The sequence below is a fragment of the Cyprinodon tularosa genome, unplaced genomic scaffold (genome assembly GCF_016077235.1).
Source record: "Cyprinodon tularosa strain WSP-4 unplaced genomic scaffold, ASM1607723v1 ctg124, whole genome shotgun sequence".
In the NCBI taxonomy this organism is placed as follows: Eukaryota; Metazoa; Chordata; class Actinopteri; order Cyprinodontiformes; family Cyprinodontidae; genus Cyprinodon; species Cyprinodon tularosa.
The window spans coordinates 3,113,235-3,131,664 of record NW_024038048.1 but is presented as its reverse complement, the minus strand read 5'-3'; the positions used below and the strand labels follow the sequence as shown (position 1 = coordinate 3,131,664).

The 18,430-nt window shown below is 38.6% G+C and overlaps 2 protein-coding genes across 2 annotated transcripts in view; one reads left to right on the top strand and one right to left on the bottom strand.

The window, feature by feature from the left end:
- The window catches only part of LOC119777492 (GRIP and coiled-coil domain-containing protein 2), a 31,853-nt gene extending 18,499 nt beyond the window's left edge, over nt 1-13,354 (top strand). The window contains exons 17-24 of the mRNA XM_038276389.1: nt 27-164; nt 1,556-1,677; nt 1,960-2,136; nt 5,737-5,945; nt 7,185-7,403; nt 8,165-8,304; nt 12,883-13,084; nt 13,260-13,354. Coding sequence (XP_038132317.1) covers nt 27-164; nt 1,556-1,677; nt 1,960-2,136; nt 5,737-5,945; nt 7,185-7,403; nt 8,165-8,304; nt 12,883-13,084; nt 13,260-13,333 — 1,281 coding nt within the window. The 3' untranslated portion in view covers nt 13,334-13,354. The remainder of the gene's footprint in view (nt 1-26; nt 165-1,555; nt 1,678-1,959; nt 2,137-5,736; nt 5,946-7,184; nt 7,404-8,164; nt 8,305-12,882; nt 13,085-13,259) is intronic.
- On the bottom strand, nt 8,700-9,740 carry tmem223 (transmembrane protein 223). Its single transcript, XM_038276390.1, has one exon. The coding sequence runs from the start codon at nt 9,591-9,593 to the stop codon at nt 8,802-8,804; it is 792 nt and encodes a 263-aa protein (XP_038132318.1). The 5' UTR covers nt 9,594-9,740; the 3' UTR covers nt 8,700-8,801.
- Nucleotides 13,355-18,430: the final 5,076 nt, after the last annotated feature.

The window sequence follows — 18,430 nt, the reverse complement described above, 5'->3', positions numbered from 1 at the left end:
ATAATTTTTCTCTTTTTTTTGCTTAGATTGAGATGTGTGAGCTGACAGCCGAGCGCCACCGCCTGCAGGAGCAGCTGAAGTCTGCTTTGGAGCAGCAGCAGAGAACCAGCAGCTCCCTGCAGCAGCGCATCCAAAGCCTGCAGCAGGAAAGGGACACTGCAAAGGTGCAAATGTTGAACGCTCTCATTTTTAGTTTTGTTCTCAGCTTTTTTTTACCTAAATGTGGTGTAAAAAAAAAATAAAAAGTCATAATGTCACAGAGCAAAAGCATGACAAATTAACTCAGCTCCTGCTCACGAGAAACAATTGATAAATGAGGCGAAAAGTAATGAATGACTTTTTTCATAATTTATCTCCCAATTGGTTTTAATTACCTATGAACACAGTGTCAGCCGTGTTTCAGTCAGACATTCATCATGTTTTGAGTGCTTAAAATGATAGCTGCTAACAGCCCATTTGTTTGACCCCTAATGTGAAAAGAAAATGATTTAAATACGACCTGAAGGTAATAGTTTAGATTTAAGGGGCTTGTTTGGTGTTCTGATTTAAGTCTGTCTTTTTAATGCAACAGTTATGATTCTTGCCAGTGGCAGCAAATTCAATCAGACTCTAAATTGGGACTTTTATTATAAGAATATGTTTTTGAGTGAGTCTTGTTTATAGTATTTTATTTAACTATAAACACTTATTATTCTCTCTAAAGTTCTTTAAGCTGTAACCCACTGAAGGTAGGATATTGACAACTCTTAAGAATTTCAGTCGAGTTTTTTGCAACACAGTTCTACAGATAAATGAGATCCATTTAGAAAATGTACTTATTCCCTGTATTTAACTAAGGTTTTTATTAGAAAGATTGACAGATTATATTTTAAGCTTCAAGTGTCCATTAGCCTTCTTTATAAATGTTTACAGTACGGATGGTTAACTGCCGACATGTCTGCTGCTCAGTATTGCAGTGAACTCAGGATTAACCCTTTAATGACAGGCAGTTCCGAAGAAACAATATTTAAATGCATAGAAAATGATCAGTTGCCGCCACCCCCCAAAGAAATGTATGAGTAGTGAGGAGATGAGGTCCTTCTAAGAATAGTGACGTTAATTTCTACTCAAAGTGGCCCCATTCACATCCATCGAGATACTTTCTACCACTTAATCCTTGTCAGGGTCATGGTGGGACCGGTGCCTATCTACGGCAGTCTATGGGCGAGAGGCGATGGACAAGTCGCCAGTCTGTCACAGGGCAACACAGAGATGCATAAAGACACACAACCATGCACACGCGCACACACACACGCACACACACACCTAAGGACAATTTAGAGAAGCCAATTAACTTAACAGTCATGTTTTTTGACTGGAGAACCTGGAGAGAATCCACACATGCACAGGGAGAACATGCAAACCCCATGCAGAAAGACCCCGAGAGGGGAATCAAACCCAGAACGTTCTAGCTGCAAGGCAATGTGCAGCCCGCATTATTAACACATACGAAACATTTTTAGAGTTCGTTTTTTTTTTTTTGCTAATCTCAGGTGAATTAATTTGTCTATTTCAGGCTGAGCTTGTGGCCACGACCAGTGAGTTTGAGGGTTACAAGGTGCGAGTCCACAACGTGCTCAAACAACAGAAGAGTAAAAGCAGCACCCAGCCAGAAGGAGACTCTGGCAAACTGGAGAGGTGAGAGCAAACTGACCAGAAGATGAAGGGAAGCAATCAGAACACGATTGTGGACTTCTTCTTGTTTGTTGCACATAACTAACAGTCAGTGATGATGTATGATTAACTCCAGCTCAGTGGTTGGAAATGAAACGGTGAGTCAGGTAGTGGTGTACAATCTTTCATCCTACGTTTTAATAGGTATAGATTAGAGAAGAGAACAGGTTATTAAATTGGTGTTCATGATGCAGTCAGCACTGATTAGTATGTGTCAGACAGAAGTAATAGAAGTGTGTCCTGCAGGGAGCAGTTGGCCTCTCAGGTTGAGCAGCTGAGGAGCAGACTGTCTGAGAGCCAGCAGAGCCTCCAGAGCAGCATCGCCGAGCTGCAGCAGCTCCAGAATGAACATGACACCCTCCTGGAGCGACACAACAAAATTCTGCAGGAAAACGTTACCAAAGAGGCCGAGCTCCGTGAAAGGTGAAGTGTCTGGGTTTGACTTTTTGTTTTGCTTCCTCATTTTATCTGTCATGCTTCACTAGATTCGCTGTCATTTGAAATGAAGGGACATACTCCAAAAGTATTCATATTCTTGGAGTGCTTGTGTGATTGTGTCACATTGTGATCACAAAGTCAAATGTACTTTGTAGGGATATATGCAACAGAACGAAACAAAGAAATATGTAATGGTGAAGTGGAGAGTGAAAGAGTGGAAAATAGATTTCTTTGAAATCAAAATCTGAAAAGTCTGTTGTGCACATGCTTATTAAATCTAATAGCATCAGCTCTGATTGTATAAACACATGATTGCAATGTTGAAAAATAGAAAATAAAGATCCCAAAACGTAAAAAGAAAAAAAAAATAGCAAATCTGAGAGAAGTTGGCCATCCACCTGAGCTAACAGGCCGGATGACAACAGCAATGATCAAAGCAGCTGCTAACAGACCTGTGTTAAGTCCTGAGGAGCTACAGCTCAAGTGGTTAAATCTGTCAAAGATGCCTATTAGTTTTGCTCTTCACATAGCTTGGACACTGCAAAAATGAAATGAAATTTTTTAAAGCAAGTGTATTTACCCTTACTTTTAGCAGGTAAGTGGGATGATTTGCCAATTGAATTGGTATTTTTACTCTTAATATAAGATAATTGGATAATATGCACTCGTAACAATAAAGTTGCTTTTTCTTATTTTAAATGTAAATTGTGTTGTTCCATTGGCAAAAGGTCTTACTTACCTACTTAATTCAAGATCAAATGTACTTAGTTTAAGAATAATTTACTTATATAGATTTCCATTTTTTGCAGTGAAAGAAAATAGCCTTAAAGTGTTAGAAATCCTGTTTTTTAGTAAGCCATGCAGTGGATGCAGCTAAAGTTTTTAAAGTTTTTGTCGTATAAAACAAACACAATTATTGAACTGCTTGGACAACTTGCAAAAGGGCATTTTTTTTTATATTTTCATTCTTTAAATCATTGTCGATATCCCCAGTGTGAAACATGGCAGCATCGTGCTGATGAAATGCTTGACTGATCATAGTTGAAAGGAGGTCAGTGGAGCTAAAATGAAGACAAGGTTCCTCTTCAACCAGGATAATGACCCTGAACAAAATTAGTAATGTTTAGAAGCAGTGTATATTGCTGAGTAAAAGGTCTGGACCTAGATCTAATTCAGATGCTCCTGCAAGGCTTGATAATTCCTCGCCATCCAGTCTGGCTCAGCGTTTTAGTTCAAATTGGAATAGGGAGAAATCCCAGTCTCTAGATCTGCAAAGCCAGTTAATCCAGACCCTAGAAGACTTTCAGCTATAATCGAAAGTCTTCTAAGAGTTCTGGTTCTGTTGAACAAATACGGGAAATTAATGACAATTAGGGCTGAAAGGATTAATCATGATTAATCGACTATTGAAATAATTGTCAACTATTTTAGTAATCGATTAATCCTTAAATTGAGTACAGAGACTGTATAGCATGCCTTTAGCTAACAGAACAGCTCACTTAGAGCAGCAATTATATCAAAATTCTTATTAAAAAAATTATTTCTAAATGCACATTTTGTATTTAAGTTAAAAAAATGTATACAGGTGCTGGTCATAAAATTAGAATATCATGAAAAAGTAGATTGATTTCAGTAATTCCATTTAAAAAGTGAAACTTGTATATTATATTCATACATTACATACAAACTCATATATTTCAGATGTTTATTTTGTTTAATTTTGATGATTACAAATGACAACAAATGAAAATCTCAAATTCATCATATCAGAAAATTAGAATATTACTGAAGACCAATAAAAACAAAGGATTTATAGAAATGTTGGCCAACTGAAAAGTATGAACATGAAAAGTATGAGCATGTACAGCACTCAGTATTTAGTTGGGCCTCCTTTGGCCTGTATTACTGCAGCAATGCGGCGTGGCATGGAGTCGATCAGTCTGTGGCACTGCTCAGGTGTTATGATAGCCCAGGTTGCTCTAATAGTGGCTTTTAGCTCTTCTGAATTGTTGGGTCTGGTGTATTGCATCTTCTTCTTCACAATACCCCATAGATTTTCTATGGGGTTAAGGTCAGGAGAGTTTGCTGGCCAATTAAGAACAGGGATACCATGGTCCTTCAACCAGGTACTGGTAGCTTTGGCACTGTGTGCAGGTGCCAAGTCCTGTTGGAAAATGAAATCTGCATCTCCAAAAAGTTGGTCAGCTGCAGGAAGCATGAAGTGCTCTAAAACTTCCTGGTATGTGGCTGCGTTGACCCTGGACCTCAGAAAACACAATGGACCAACACCAGCAGATGACATGGCACCCCAAACCATCACTGACTGTGGAAACTTTACACTGGACTTCAAGCAACGTGGATGAAGTGCCTCTCTTCTTTTCCTCCAGACTCTGGGACCTTGATTTCCAAAGGAAATGCAAAATTTACTTTCATCAGAGAACATGACTTTGGACCACTCACCAGCAGTCCAGTCCTGTTTCTCTTTAGCCCAGGCAAGACGCTTCTGACGCTGTCTGTGGTTCAAGAGTGGCTTGACACAAGGAATGCGACAGCAGAAACCCATGTCTTTCATACGTCTGTGTGTGGTGGTTCTTGAAGCACTCACTCCAGCTGCAGTCCACTCTTTGTGAATCTCCCCCACATTTTTGAATGGGTTTTGTTTCACAATCCTCTCCAGGGTGCAGTTATCTCTCTTGCTTGTACACTTTTTTCGACCACATCTTTTCCTTCCCTTCGCCTCTCTATTAATGTGCTTGGACACTGAGCTCTGTGAACAGCCAGCCTCTTTAGCGATGACCTTTTGTGTCTTGCCCTCCTTGTGCAAGGTGTCGATGGTCGTCTTTTGGACAACTGTCAAGTCAGCAGTCTTCCCCATGATTGTGTAGCCTATAGAACTAGACTGAAAGACCATTTAAAGGCTTTTGCAGGTGGTTTGAGTTAATTAGCTGATTAGAGTGTGGCACCAGGGGCCATCAATTTTGAACCTTTTCACAATATTCTAATTTTCTGATATGATGAATTTGAGATTTTCATTTGTTGTCATTTGTAATCATCAAAATTAAACAAAATAAACATCTGAAATATATGAGTTTGTATGTAATGTATGAATATAATATACAAGTTTCACTTTTTAAATGGAATTACTGAAATCAATCTACTTTTTCATGATATTCTAATTTTATGACCAGCACCTGTATTTTTCATCTGGCAATGTGCTCTAGGTAGAGCTCCTAAAGTGGAAAGATTTTAGTTACACCTGGTTTAATTTAATAAAAAATCTTCTTTAAGGAAACTTTGGCTATCCGATTATTAATTTAAAAAATAATCGACAGATTCATCGAGTTGCAAAATAATCATTAGTTGAAGCCCTAATGGCAATGTTTTCAGGTACTTATTTATAGAAACAGGGTTGGGGTTTTCGAACCAGGTAGTTTTTGCTTTACAGTTATTAACTACTTTGTATCGATTTATCAAATAAAGTCCATTTAATACTAATTACTGTAGACCTCTCTTACCCTCTACAGGAAGCTGGCCATCAGCTTAAAGAAACAGAGTCTAACTCCTTGTCTCTGACCCCGTCTCCAGGGTTTTGACTTTGCAGTCAGAGAATGTGTCCTTAAGGTCAGACCTGTCCCAGGCTCAGGCTGACCTGTCGTCCCAAGTTGAGACCCAGCGGCAAACTTACCGGGAGCAGCTGAGGAAGCTACAGGATGACCACCGGGCCACCGTGGAGATGCTTCAGGGACAGCTGAGCCGTGTGGAGGAGCAGCTTTTCAACCTGCAGAGCCAAAACGGTAAGAGAAGAAAAAGAAGATCTAACACATAGGAATTATACTGTTAAAATCCTACATTGACATTTCTTGATGTTTGCTGTTTAAGGATGAAGTGAAAGTATCAGTTTATTCATAGTCGAAGGTTTCTGTCTTATTTACTCTTCCTCTCCATGAGAGGCGTGATGAGACACTACAGGGGTGAGGATATCAGTATGTTTATCAGCAGAGAAGCAACAGGAGCTCATTCATCACCTCCCACACAGCTGCCCTCTGGAGCCAAACACCAAATACACAAAGTAATGACTTGGAAAGGCAAGTGTGTGTGGGCTCCTTCTCACTTCAGCTTGGCCAGGTGTTGGCAAGGATCCTCCGCTCTGTTCCCCGCCTCACAGTGTGGCAAACACGTCCGGGTGGCATCTGGAGAGACTCCTCATTAGTGTCACACACATAAAAGCCAATATCTGCCAATTACATGGAGCCAGTACTCGCGTATTTAAGGGAATATTAGTTTATTTCATCACATTTTTTGATTTAATTGCAGCTTGATTTTAGCTTATTTCTATATAGTCCACATAAATCTGATGTAAAGCAGAGCAAACACTGATATTTTCTTTCAACTCTTAGCTATGATTATGCTTCAAAGTGACTCCTAGTTTACCACTTGAACTGAATCCATCCATCCTGTATTGGTATTGCCTTACACAAAAGTTAACAATTATTCTTAGTTAAGGATATTTAATTTGAATTAATTGTATATATTTTCAGCAGCAGAATAACTATGGATGGTCAATAACCTTTTTTTTTGCAATTAAAGGTCTTTATAAAATCTGGGTTGCAGTAATGAGTCTGCTCCTCCGTCTCAATGAGACCCTCTGCTGGTCAACATCTGTTTAACTGTTGAGGTGGGCATACTGAAGGTTGGAAAGTGAAAGGAATGATTTAGTCTTCATGAATCACAGCCTTTTAGTTTGTCCTCCCACTGTCTCAGGTGCACCATCCCTCTTCCTCATCATTGTCCACACATTTATGCTGTGAACCAACTGGATGCTACAGTTTAGCAGGATGAGTTGCTGGTGTTAAATAACATAGAGCTCATAAAAGCTTTTTGGAGGACCATAGAATAGACATCGTTTTCTTAATTTTATCTTAACTTATTGGTATTTATTATACAGGCTTAGGCACTTTGTTTTGCTAAATGTTATTATTTTAATGTGGTTGCAGTGAGAAATTTAAGAATTGTTTTTTTTGTCTTTTATAAAGTGTCGGCTCAGTCCAGCCGTAAGGCCCTGGCATCAGAACTTCAGCGGAGAAACACTGATCAGAACCAAGCAGGGTCAACAATGGCTTTCAATGAGCTTCAATCAATGGCCAGGGAGGAGGGAGAAGGCATGGAGACCACTGAGACGGAGAGATCTTCCCCTAAACTCCCCCCTCTGCCCTCTTTGGAGCAGCTACTCACTTCCCCAGATCCTAAACAAGGTTTGTTACCCTAATGCCCTTCTAGATATCTTGTCATGGTATAATTCCTACTTAAAGCTAATCATATTAGGACTTAATGTAATAGAACACAAGTTAAGGAAGGAAGGAAAGGTTGGTGGATAAAAAAAACGTTCATAGAAAATCTTTCTATATCATATTTACACACCTAGAGACAAATTCCGGTACCTTCTGTGAAAACAGTGATTCAATCCTGCTACATATAAAAAAATAGTGGACTTTAACTAGTCCGTCCTAACACCTCCATTCTGTACATGTCTGGATATTTATACAGAGCCAGACATACTGCCTGTGTAGTTTCCGATTAAAGTTTTTTATCTTCCCATCAACAGGCCTAATAGTTTGGTGTTGGTATCTCTAATCAAAGGATCTTCTTCCACATGCTTCCTGCATCATATGCCACTAGCACTGAACTGCATTCAGAGCTTCTGGCTTCCCCTAACAATAGCTTTCTTCTCCTCATTCTTTTAATAAGATGAGATATAAAAACTGTACAAATAAAAGTAATATGAATAGATGAACCACAGATCGTTTTACCATGAGCATATCAGCCATTTTATTTTTTTGCAAGGTTTGCAGTGAAGCCATACTGTTTTAAATAAAGGCTAGAAACGTTTTGATAAACCTGAGCAATAAGCAATCCTGTTAGCAATGTTTAAGCTGGTGGACCTAGTTTTTTAACTGAATGGCACACATTCACGCAGAACCTTTTAAGTTCCTTATTACACTGGTTCTATCTCTAGAGCCGTTTGTGTGGACGGTGGAGCCGACCAAAGAAGAGCTGATTGAGAAGCTGAGCACTGTCACCCGCAGCATGGAGCACATGAACGGCCTGCTGCATGAAACTGAGGCCACTAACGCCGTCCTCATGGAGCAGATCACTGTATGTATGAATGTCTTTGTTCATGGTAAATATCTGACATTGGGGTGTAAATAATAATCGAGTATCGATTCCGTTTTTTTGTTGGTTTTTTCCTCCGGTCTATTTTTATCTATTTTCTTCTGGACCTAACATGACACCTCTGCTACAATGCCGCTAAACCTATTTTATCCTCCTACCTCGCTTCCTTTAGCCGCTACAACCTTTCCGCTTGCACACACACACTCGCATAAACAGCAGGCAAGCCAGACATGGCAGATTCATGAGTATCGAAAATAATCAAATCGTTGGGTCAGGAAATTGATATCGAATCGCCATGATGGGTTTGATTTACACCCCTAATGTGACAGTGTATGCATGGTCATCTTTAACACAAACTAAATATTTATGAGCCAGCATCTTATTTCGAATACTTTATTTACTTTGACAATAAGGAAAAACCCAAAACCACATAAGAGCTGTAGAGTCAATAAAGAGTCTGATGGCTCAGTAATCTCATCTTAAACTGGTCTGTAAGCGCCAACAGTGATATCAAACAGCCTGGCGTTGTTTAAAGTCCCTTCTTTGTCCAGAAGAAAGTAGAGCCTGTGTCCCTTGATTCTGAGGGGGATGAAGGAGGTGGACTCCTGTCTGTGGGCGTGGCAGGCTACCTGGCTTAGCGGCACAGTTATGGTCCTGCCTCGGCTCGGTCCCAGAGGGGACTGTGTGCATACAGTCACCATCCTCCCGCCTTGATGCAGAACCACTTTACTGACTGATCGCAAGCAGAACAGAGCTCCGAGCCCGACTATCCCGGCTCCTATGGACAGACATACCAGTGTAAACCCGAACCTCCAGGCGTTGGAACCCAGGTTCATCTCAAAGCTCCACATCCCGGCAAGCCCCGTGGTGGTGGGCGCCTTGGCTCCGCCTTTCTCTCCCTTCCCGCGGGTGTCTCTGAGCTCGGTAAAGGCGAACTGAGCCAGGTATGTCCAGAACACGAACTGGCCGCCACAGAAGATCGTCAGGAGCCGGAAGAAGCGGGTTCTGTCATGCTCGAACAAGGTGACGTCTCTGGCTGGCTGGGCGGAGGTGCAATAACCTTGACGGGCTGCCAGTCGGCGGCCAGTTTGGGCGAGAGTCCCTCCGTTCAGTCCGAACAAAGTAAACAATCGTGTGGAAACGCCACTGTAGGAAGTCTCCGACGACTTTGAAGCATCTTGAAATAATCGAGCTTTCCGTTTGACATTACCGAGTAGAAACTGCCTGGAGTATCGCTCCAGAGCGCCGCACAGTATTCGCTCATATCCCATATCTTACTATAGCAGCTTTTTTATGAAATTTTCATGGAAAACAGCGCAGTCTATATCAACAACTACCGTTTTATTTTGCCTTGCTCCTACATCAGGCAGCTCTCTGCAGGCGCCGCCATACTTGTTGTTTCCTCACCTCTCGCGAGAGTATGACGTGTCATTATGAAAACCTCCAAATGTGAAAGAACTGATTAGCAAAAGAGAAATGCAACAAATCCGCCTTGAAATGGCTCTAAGCGAAATTTTTAATAACGTTTGAAGCTTTTCACATTTTTTAAATTAACATAGAAAAAATGTCATACAAGGAAATATTCAGGCTCTTAATTGTGATACTTCTAAAAAAATAGAGGGACTACTTTAAATGTGTAAAGCTGTTTGTTCCTCTGGAGGACTTCAGATGGCTTTTAAAATAAACTTGTTCTACGAAAGGGCAATGGGTGGACTGATAAAATATGGAAGAGAATGAGTTTCATTTGAATCTGCCATTTTTTTGTACACCGAATTATAAACACTAAAAATTTTTTACACATTGAATTCATTTATATCTGGTAAAAATTAGCCTGCAAAAAACTCTACAGCAAAATGTGTTGACCTTGTCACTACCCAATCATTATTTTATATATTTATCATAGAAGCATGAACCGTCCTGCACATGTGCAAACAGATGTACATCTATGTGTCCATATATACTGTAATTATGGTACTAAAACTACTTATTTCTATCCTTAACTCACTAAAGAATGCTAATGCAAATATTTAAAAAATTTTTTTATGAATTTTGTGAGACAATTTTATGCTTTTTATATTTTTTTCGTTAAACTGCTTCTCTGACGTCATCATCAGACATGCTCAGAGCAGTACGGCAAAATATGGTCAAACCATGTTTATCTGCATTTTAGTTGTTTCTTTCTTTAGATTACGCACTATATAGCATAAGGTTAACACAAAATAAAAAAATAAAGCGCAAAAAGACTAGATTTATGGTTAAAACCAAAGCCAAAAAAGTTAGCCACCGGAAGGAGCGTAGGATTGCATTTCCGGTGCAGATCGGGCAGAGAAGAGTGATAAAACAGAAAGGATTTTAAGGCATTTATTTTCTCAGGAAATACATTATTAACTTTTAACACATTATATTTGAATATGTTTACTATTTTTGGGGAGGGAAAACATCATTTAGGTATTTTTAAGAAAATAAAATCGAGGATGACCCGGATGGATATCTGGATGCACATGCACAAATTAGCTGATAGCGCATGCGCAGAACAGATAATGCTTCCGGGACGGATCAGGTAGTGACAGACCTTTTGGTGAACTCAAGCCAAGCAATCTAGACTCAATGCAGTCGAGCAGCTTCTAGCCAATGAAATTAGCTCATTTGGTCACGTGACGCAACAGTTGGGCATAGATGTGTTCCAGGCTCAATGAAGCGGATGAGTTTCTCTTGTTAAAAAAAAAAAGTTATTTACAAAACGTCAGGTAGCTAGTAATAGACAGCCATTAGAATTTTTCATCTTATCGGACTGGGTGACATAATTGAGCCGATCACAGGTAGTGCAGCACCCCTTTCTGCCAAGGCTCTTGGTTTGAACCGGGAGAAGCGGCCAGTGGCGAACTTCCTTTTTTTTCTGACCAAATGAGCTAATCGAGCGTAGGTTCCTTTGGCTTGAGTTCACCAAAAGGTCAACAGATTTGCAGCTGAATTGTTTGCAGGCAAATTTTTTGCAGCTGAATTTTCACCAGATAAAAATTCAGAGTGAGGAATTCGATGTGTAAAAAAATTCAGTGTACAAAAAAGGCAGATTTCAATTAGACTGTTTTACTACCCTAATAAAACATATAAGAGAGATTTTAATGTTTAAACAAAAAAAAAAAAATCTAATTGTTTTCTAGTTCACATCTATCCAGTCTTTTGTGTTGGACATTCCAGTAAAGTCCCAATAAAGCACATTGAATTTTGCATTTGTAGATGACAAAATCTGAAAAAATTCAGGATTTATAAATACTTTTGCAAGGCATTGCATTTTAGCCCCACTGCTTATCAGTGGATGTTCCACACAGACGGGTGTATTGACATACCAGGATCATGGAATAAGCTTAAAAACAAGATGGGTACAGTAAGTTAGAAACTAGCACTGTTGTGTCTCTCATCATTTCTGCTTTAATAATTTGTTAAAAATGAATTAAAATAAAGAATATGACCTTATTTGGTCAGCTGAGCCTAACAGAGACACATTTCCTATCCGAAAAAACAACATAACTAACAGGAGACATTATATTTAGCTGTTTGAAACTTAAATGAAAAAGTTAAAGGAGAAGTTCGGTGTTTTACACTTTAAGCCCATTTTCTGTAGTGTCCAGGATGAAATCGAATGATCGACACCAAAAGTTTGACAATTGCTCCTGTCTCTGCTTTTTGGCTCATTTAGAATCACCCCCTGGCTGCTTTAGAATGGCTAGCATAGAGCATGTCCGATAATGTCCTTAAAACAACCTTAAACGTTCTTTTTTTAAAATATGCTACTCACCGTGTCGTCAGCGCTGTTCAATGACGTTCCAAAAAAAGTTTCGTGAAGAAAAAACGTTCCTGTAGTGTTTTATTTAGCATTTTGTAAATCCCATTGAGTTCTGTAGGAATAGTCAATATTCCGCTGCCACCGGAAACGGAAATGGAGCCTGTTTACACAGTTGTAGTCTTTTCGCTTCACTCTGTGTACTCCGACGTCGAGAATCAAGAATCCACCTTTCGTATTCCATTTTCAGAGTTTTTTAAAGTGTCTAACAGAGACGTTAGCACCTCGACGTCGGAGTACACAGAGTGAAGCGAAAAGACTACAACTGTGTAAACAGGCCCCATTTCCGTTTCCGGTGGCAGCGGAATATTGACTATTCCTACAGAACTCAATGGGATTTACAAAATGCTAAATAAAACACTACAGGAACGTTTTTTCTTTACGAAACTTTTTTTGGAACGTCATTGAACAGCGCTGACGACACGGTGAGTAGCATATTTAAAAAAAAGAACGTTTAAGGTTGTTTTAAGGACATTATCGGACATGCTCTATGCTAGCCATTCTAAAGCAGCCAGAGGGTGATTCTAAATGAGCCAAAAAGCAGAGACAGGAGCAATTGTCAATCTTTTGGTGTCGATCATTCGATTTCATCCTGGACACTACAGAAAATGGGCTTAAAGTGTAAAAAACCGAACTTCTCCTTTAAGCATTTATAATATTACTGATTGCCTTTAATACTCATGTGAATGTGTTTTTTCCTGCCTATTTACATCCATCAGCTGTTGAAGAGCGAAGTCAGGCGACTTGAGCGAAACCAGGAGAGGGAGAAGAGTGTGGCCAATCTGGAGTATCTGAAGAACGTCCTGCTGCAGTTCATCTTCCTGCGCTCTGGCAGCGAGAGGCAGGCGCTGCTGCCTGTCATTCACACCATGTTGCAGCTCAGTCCAGAGGAGAAGAGCAAACTGGCTGCTATCGCTCAAGGTACCTAATAGATAAGCAGTCAGTGTAATATGTCCTGAACCCAAATAAGAAAAGTTGCCTTACACTAGTTATATCACAGCAACCTGTCCACTGCTTAATAACGAGCCACTGGATTATCTAATGCATCTGATGCCTCGTGTCTTCAATATTAACCAGATATTATTATTTTCTGCAGGTGAGGAGGAGGGAGCCGCTTCCCGGGGCTCAGGGTGGACCTCCTACCTACACAGCTGGTCTGGGATCAGATAGACTTGGTGACCAGCCATCCATTAAAAAAAACCAAAAGAAAAAACAGTGGCAGCCCACTTTAGTAACATTACTGAGCTCTTCTCTTCCCAAGAACCTGAAACAATGACGCTGCACAATTAAAATGGTTTTAAACTGGGGCATTAAAGCGTCATTGGGATGCAACAGGCAGGACCAAAGAATGTATAAAAAATGTTTGGTTTTTCTGTCAGCAAACAGTGAGAAGTATTAAACTTATTGAAATTGTCATTGCAGTAGGTAAATATGGTGCATCTTACAGATGTATGCTGCTTTGTTCAACTGGCTGTCTTCTCTGACAAAAGAAAAACAAGTTTGGGACCATTTCAAAGCTTTTTCTGCATGTAATCAAACCTTTATCCTGCACAATTTAACAAAAACACAGTTAAATATTCTGTTAAAACACATTTTAATTCAGATACAATATGCAGACTTCTATGGTAACTGTGCCCCTCTCAGTTATTTGGTCTATTTGCTTATTTTACCTTTGAAAAAGTCTCCAGATCCACTGGATTATAGGGATATCTCTGATCCATAACCCTGGAGATTTTCCTCATAAATTAAGATTAAACCCAGAATTGTGATTTTCCTCTTATGAAGCAAATCTTTAATTTTGATCTAAGCTTTGGCTCTGTGACGCTACATGATGAATATTAATCCTCAGCAGGTAATTAAACCTTTGATGTTTAGAAAAGTAGAGGTTGTTTCCCACTTCAACAAAATCTCCAGTTCCATCTATAGAAGTGCAACCCCAGATCATGATGCTGCCACCACCATGTTTTATTCTGGGCCTGACGATCTCACTTGAAATGTCCAGGTGTTGGTGAGAGATCTACCTTACTGAATAGGTGATTTTACCCATTTGCTGTACGTTTCTGTTGAATTGGGCGGGATAAAGTTGACGTACATTTGGAAGAAATGTATGAGATTAGCTAACGGTGGTGTCATGTTTATTTTATTGTTTTTTTGTTTGTTTTCTTTTATCTGGGCTTGTGTTCACTTTTTGGAACTGAGGTACCAAATTAACTGTGATAAATTTCCTTTTTATTAATTGATAAGCATAGATGCAGCATCTGTTCAGGCAGTTTCATGCGAGGGTTAAAGTGTTTCATAAGCTTAATGCCTGTTTTAAATTATTCCCTGGTTTCTGAATAAAAAAAAGGCAATGATTATATGTAGCTTAGCATAATGTGACCTAAATGTCAGATAAAGGTTTATTTGTGTATAGGTTTAGGTTAGCATAAAACTTTACTCCCTTTGTTACAAATCAGATTTCTATTTGCAGTTTATTTTAAGGACTGTTCTGGAACATGTTGACCTTTGAATGTCTTCCTCCCTTATAGCCTGTGACATCCATCATCATCTCTTGCAGTACAAAAAAAAAGCAACATGTTGGGAAACTGTTTATCTCCACCAGATGTTAGTTTTGTTGTTTGAGAATAAAAAAGCCTTAATTATTATATATGTTATTGTTAAAATAATCAACATTTAGATTCTTTAGGTTTTTACTTTACGTAGAGCTAAAGCGATGAGTTATCAGTGCAGCTCATTTAAATCTGGTAGGTTAATCAGAATGGTGTCATATTCATACTTTTCTCTAACGTGTGTTTCATTCTGAACTCAGGTGCAGGTATCTGTATGAACTGAAGTGTTTGTTGGTTTGTAACAGTGCCTGTAGAAACAGGCCCGTCTGTCCTGCTGAGCCGTCACTCTGTAAATGTTATTGTTTTCTCATTGCAGACTGGATTTAAACTTTCCATCAGATTTGGTTCTGAAACATTAACACTCATGTATTTCCTCCGTTTTAATGTTCTAGAAATCAGCTTGTTTTTTCCCCACTCCAGTGGCAGCTCTTTGGGTGTTGGTCTACCACAACTGAATGTAGTTTTATTTAAGCTTTTATATCGATATGAAGGTTCCTGTAATCAGAAGCTATGAGAGATTATCATTCTACTCAGAACATCTTATAACATCCTGTCATGTTTATTTGGATTAAAAACTATGATTGTAAACAGATTAAAAGCAAACAGATGTGAGTGATGACAATTCTGTTTTTTCAGTCGTGTTTGTTTATTATAAAGGCTACATTTAAATTGCAGGAAGTATTCATGCATTACAAACTAATGTCACATCAGAGCTGCTAACCTTTAGGTATTTTACTTGGATTGTATGATTAGTCATGTTTACTGGGTGGAAAAACGAAGTGAGGGGAAGTTATTTGGTTTTCATCTTTTCCTAAAGACAAAACAGAAGTCTCATAATGCGCTCAAAGTCAGTACTTAGTTGAACCACTTTTTTCCATATCTGGAAATTGAACTATTTCCTCCGGAGACAGATTAAAAGTCCTACTGTTGAACTTGACTTTTGACTAGTACATTTAGATCCATGTTGTGACAAACAGGACTTCCTCTGACTTTTTTTTTTGAACAAGGAATCTTTTCTGTCCACTCAAATGGCGGATTTGTCATTTAGGGACAGCAGCCTTCCTTCTGTCAGCAGCTGTAGCTACAACGTAGTTTTCCACCATCAGTGTATGAATGGGTGAATGACAGGAATGTAGTGTAAAGCGCCCTGGTAAAGTCTCCTGACTTGCAAAAAAGCTCTATTGAAGTAAAGGACATTTACTATTTTTTGGATAACCTTCCACCAGAGTCACAGATCTCCGCTGCTCCTCCAAAGTTACCATGATCCTCTGAGCTGTTTCTCACTGAACGCCTGTTTGGTTATTATGTCAATTTAGGTGGACGTTTATGGATTGGAAGCTTTCCCATTTGTTTAAAACTTCATATTTGGATGAGTGATTGAAGAGTGATGCATGAGATTTTCAAAGCTTGATTGATTGATTGACTTTATTAATCTCTCAGTGGAGAAATGTACTCGTTACATCAGCTCAAATAGTCAAAAGAGGAGAAGAACCTGCCCAAGGAAGAAAAGGTGCATGGAATATATACAGTATTCACACTGCGTCAACATATTTTTTACATCGGGTTATTGCACATGGTATTTATATACCGTAGATGGATATTTATATATATATTATTGCACTGGATGTCAAATATAAACAGGTAATTTCACAGGGTATTAAATAGTAATTGCACATTATACATGATATTGTGATATTGTTTCCAACCTAACTCTTTTTCTAGACTTTTCTTCACTTTAAACCCAAACCTTTCAGCTTTAGATGATTCTATTTGTTCACTAATGTTCTCTGACAAACCTTTGATGGTTTCACAGAACAGCTGGTTTTCCCTGAAATTAAATTAAACTCTCATTTTATTAGAGTAGTTTAAATCTGAAGTCTTGATTGACAAGGATTTTCTGGTGGGCTGATAAAAGGTAAAATCTATTTTGTTTTGACTTATCGCATGAAGTAGAAATCAAATGTATAGAAGCTTGCGAGAAAATATGAAAATAATAATTAGGGTGGTATCAATTATTTATAAATGCAATGTATTGAATATTTGAAGCTAAAAATACATATAAGTTAAGTTGAGGGCTTGATTTAAATCCTTGATTTCATGTTATGGAGGAGAGCCATCTCTCCTGAAGGAGGGGAAATGTGAGAGAGGCCTGCCTTATAAGGAAATAAATGCCTTCCTGTAAGCGTGACGCAGCAATAGGAGGAAATGATGAATAATAGCCACTGGATATCAATGAGGTTAAACTAAACGAGCTTTTTTTATTCCAGATGTGTGCAGCAGCTGCAGCATCATTATCCCCAAACATCTTTGCTGAGGGAAGTTGGGTTTCAGTATTTTTTTTTTTTCATCCTGTTTTTTTTTTCACACTTGTAGTTTTAAACACAGCCTGACATGCATGTGTCTCTTTGAATTTACATTTAATATAATTTTCAAGGATGTTAAGATGTTTCTGCAAGGCGCACAGCCGCCATGTTGAATTTCTTGTTCAGGAAAAGGGAAAAGTCAGATTTTCCCTGCTTCCCCTGCAGAGCAGGAGGCTGGATGAAGAGCAAAGATGCAGAATCAGCTAAACAACCATGGATGTTTTAACACACATCAGTCCTGCAGATGCGAATTTAACTTCCAGCCTGTAAAACCTGTAAAGTAAAGTCAGTGGAAGCGCTCAGGCTCAGCCAGGATAGATTTAAAGTTAATACAAAAGCATAAAAACTGCTTCTGGTTTTCAAAATAAAAGACCACCTTTGCATGACATTCAGACTCGATGGAAAACAGCAAACCCTGCTGCAATGGTTGAACTTTAAAATATATATTTTTAGTAAACTGTTCAAATTTACAGAGTACTTCCAACTCGATAAAATCAGATGTTTTGTTTTATTTTCCTTTGCCGATGTTAAACTTTATATATCCTGAGTGCAAGGGTGTAACTTTGTGATGAAAGTTGGTGGGGGCACTCTAAGGGTGGGGGCTGATGGACCTACAGTTACTCCACCCAAATGCTTTCATTAGGTTTTTGTATTTTCCAAAAATGAGCTTAAACATATATTTATTGAATGCTTTCCTATTGTTGAGAACACACTGATATTGATTTTTATAGATAGTTAGACGGATGCCTTTTAGTGTAATATATATATTGGGCCCAAAAACATGAATGTATTAAAAAATAATGAATAACAGCCGATTCTGATGCAAAAATTGATATATGATATATCATGCATCCCTAAAAGAACAATTTCAATTCCATCCATCCAGAAAAATATGGATATGCTGCATTTTAAATATAGCATAGCATTTTTTGTTTTGTAAACTTGGGGATACATTTTATTGCTTGTTTCATATCCCAGTAAATCTGTTTCACCTTTAAATCTGCAGCTCTCCCTACTTCTCTCTTAGCTCTGTTTAGAAATATTTATGAACCTCTTTTCGAAAATAATGTTGCCAGAAACAAAATTTCAAGATGTAGAAGCTCTGCAGTCTGATTCTATCTGTACAATAATAAAACATGTTAATTTTAACCTGCAAAGTCATGGTCCTCTGAAAGATTTTTTTAACTAATAAAGAAGAACATTAAACTTTGTTTTTTCAAGCTTCTTGCATTATAATACAAACTTGTATAAACTTACAATCTGTTGCCATTTTTTGCTGAAAAAGCTCCAGATGT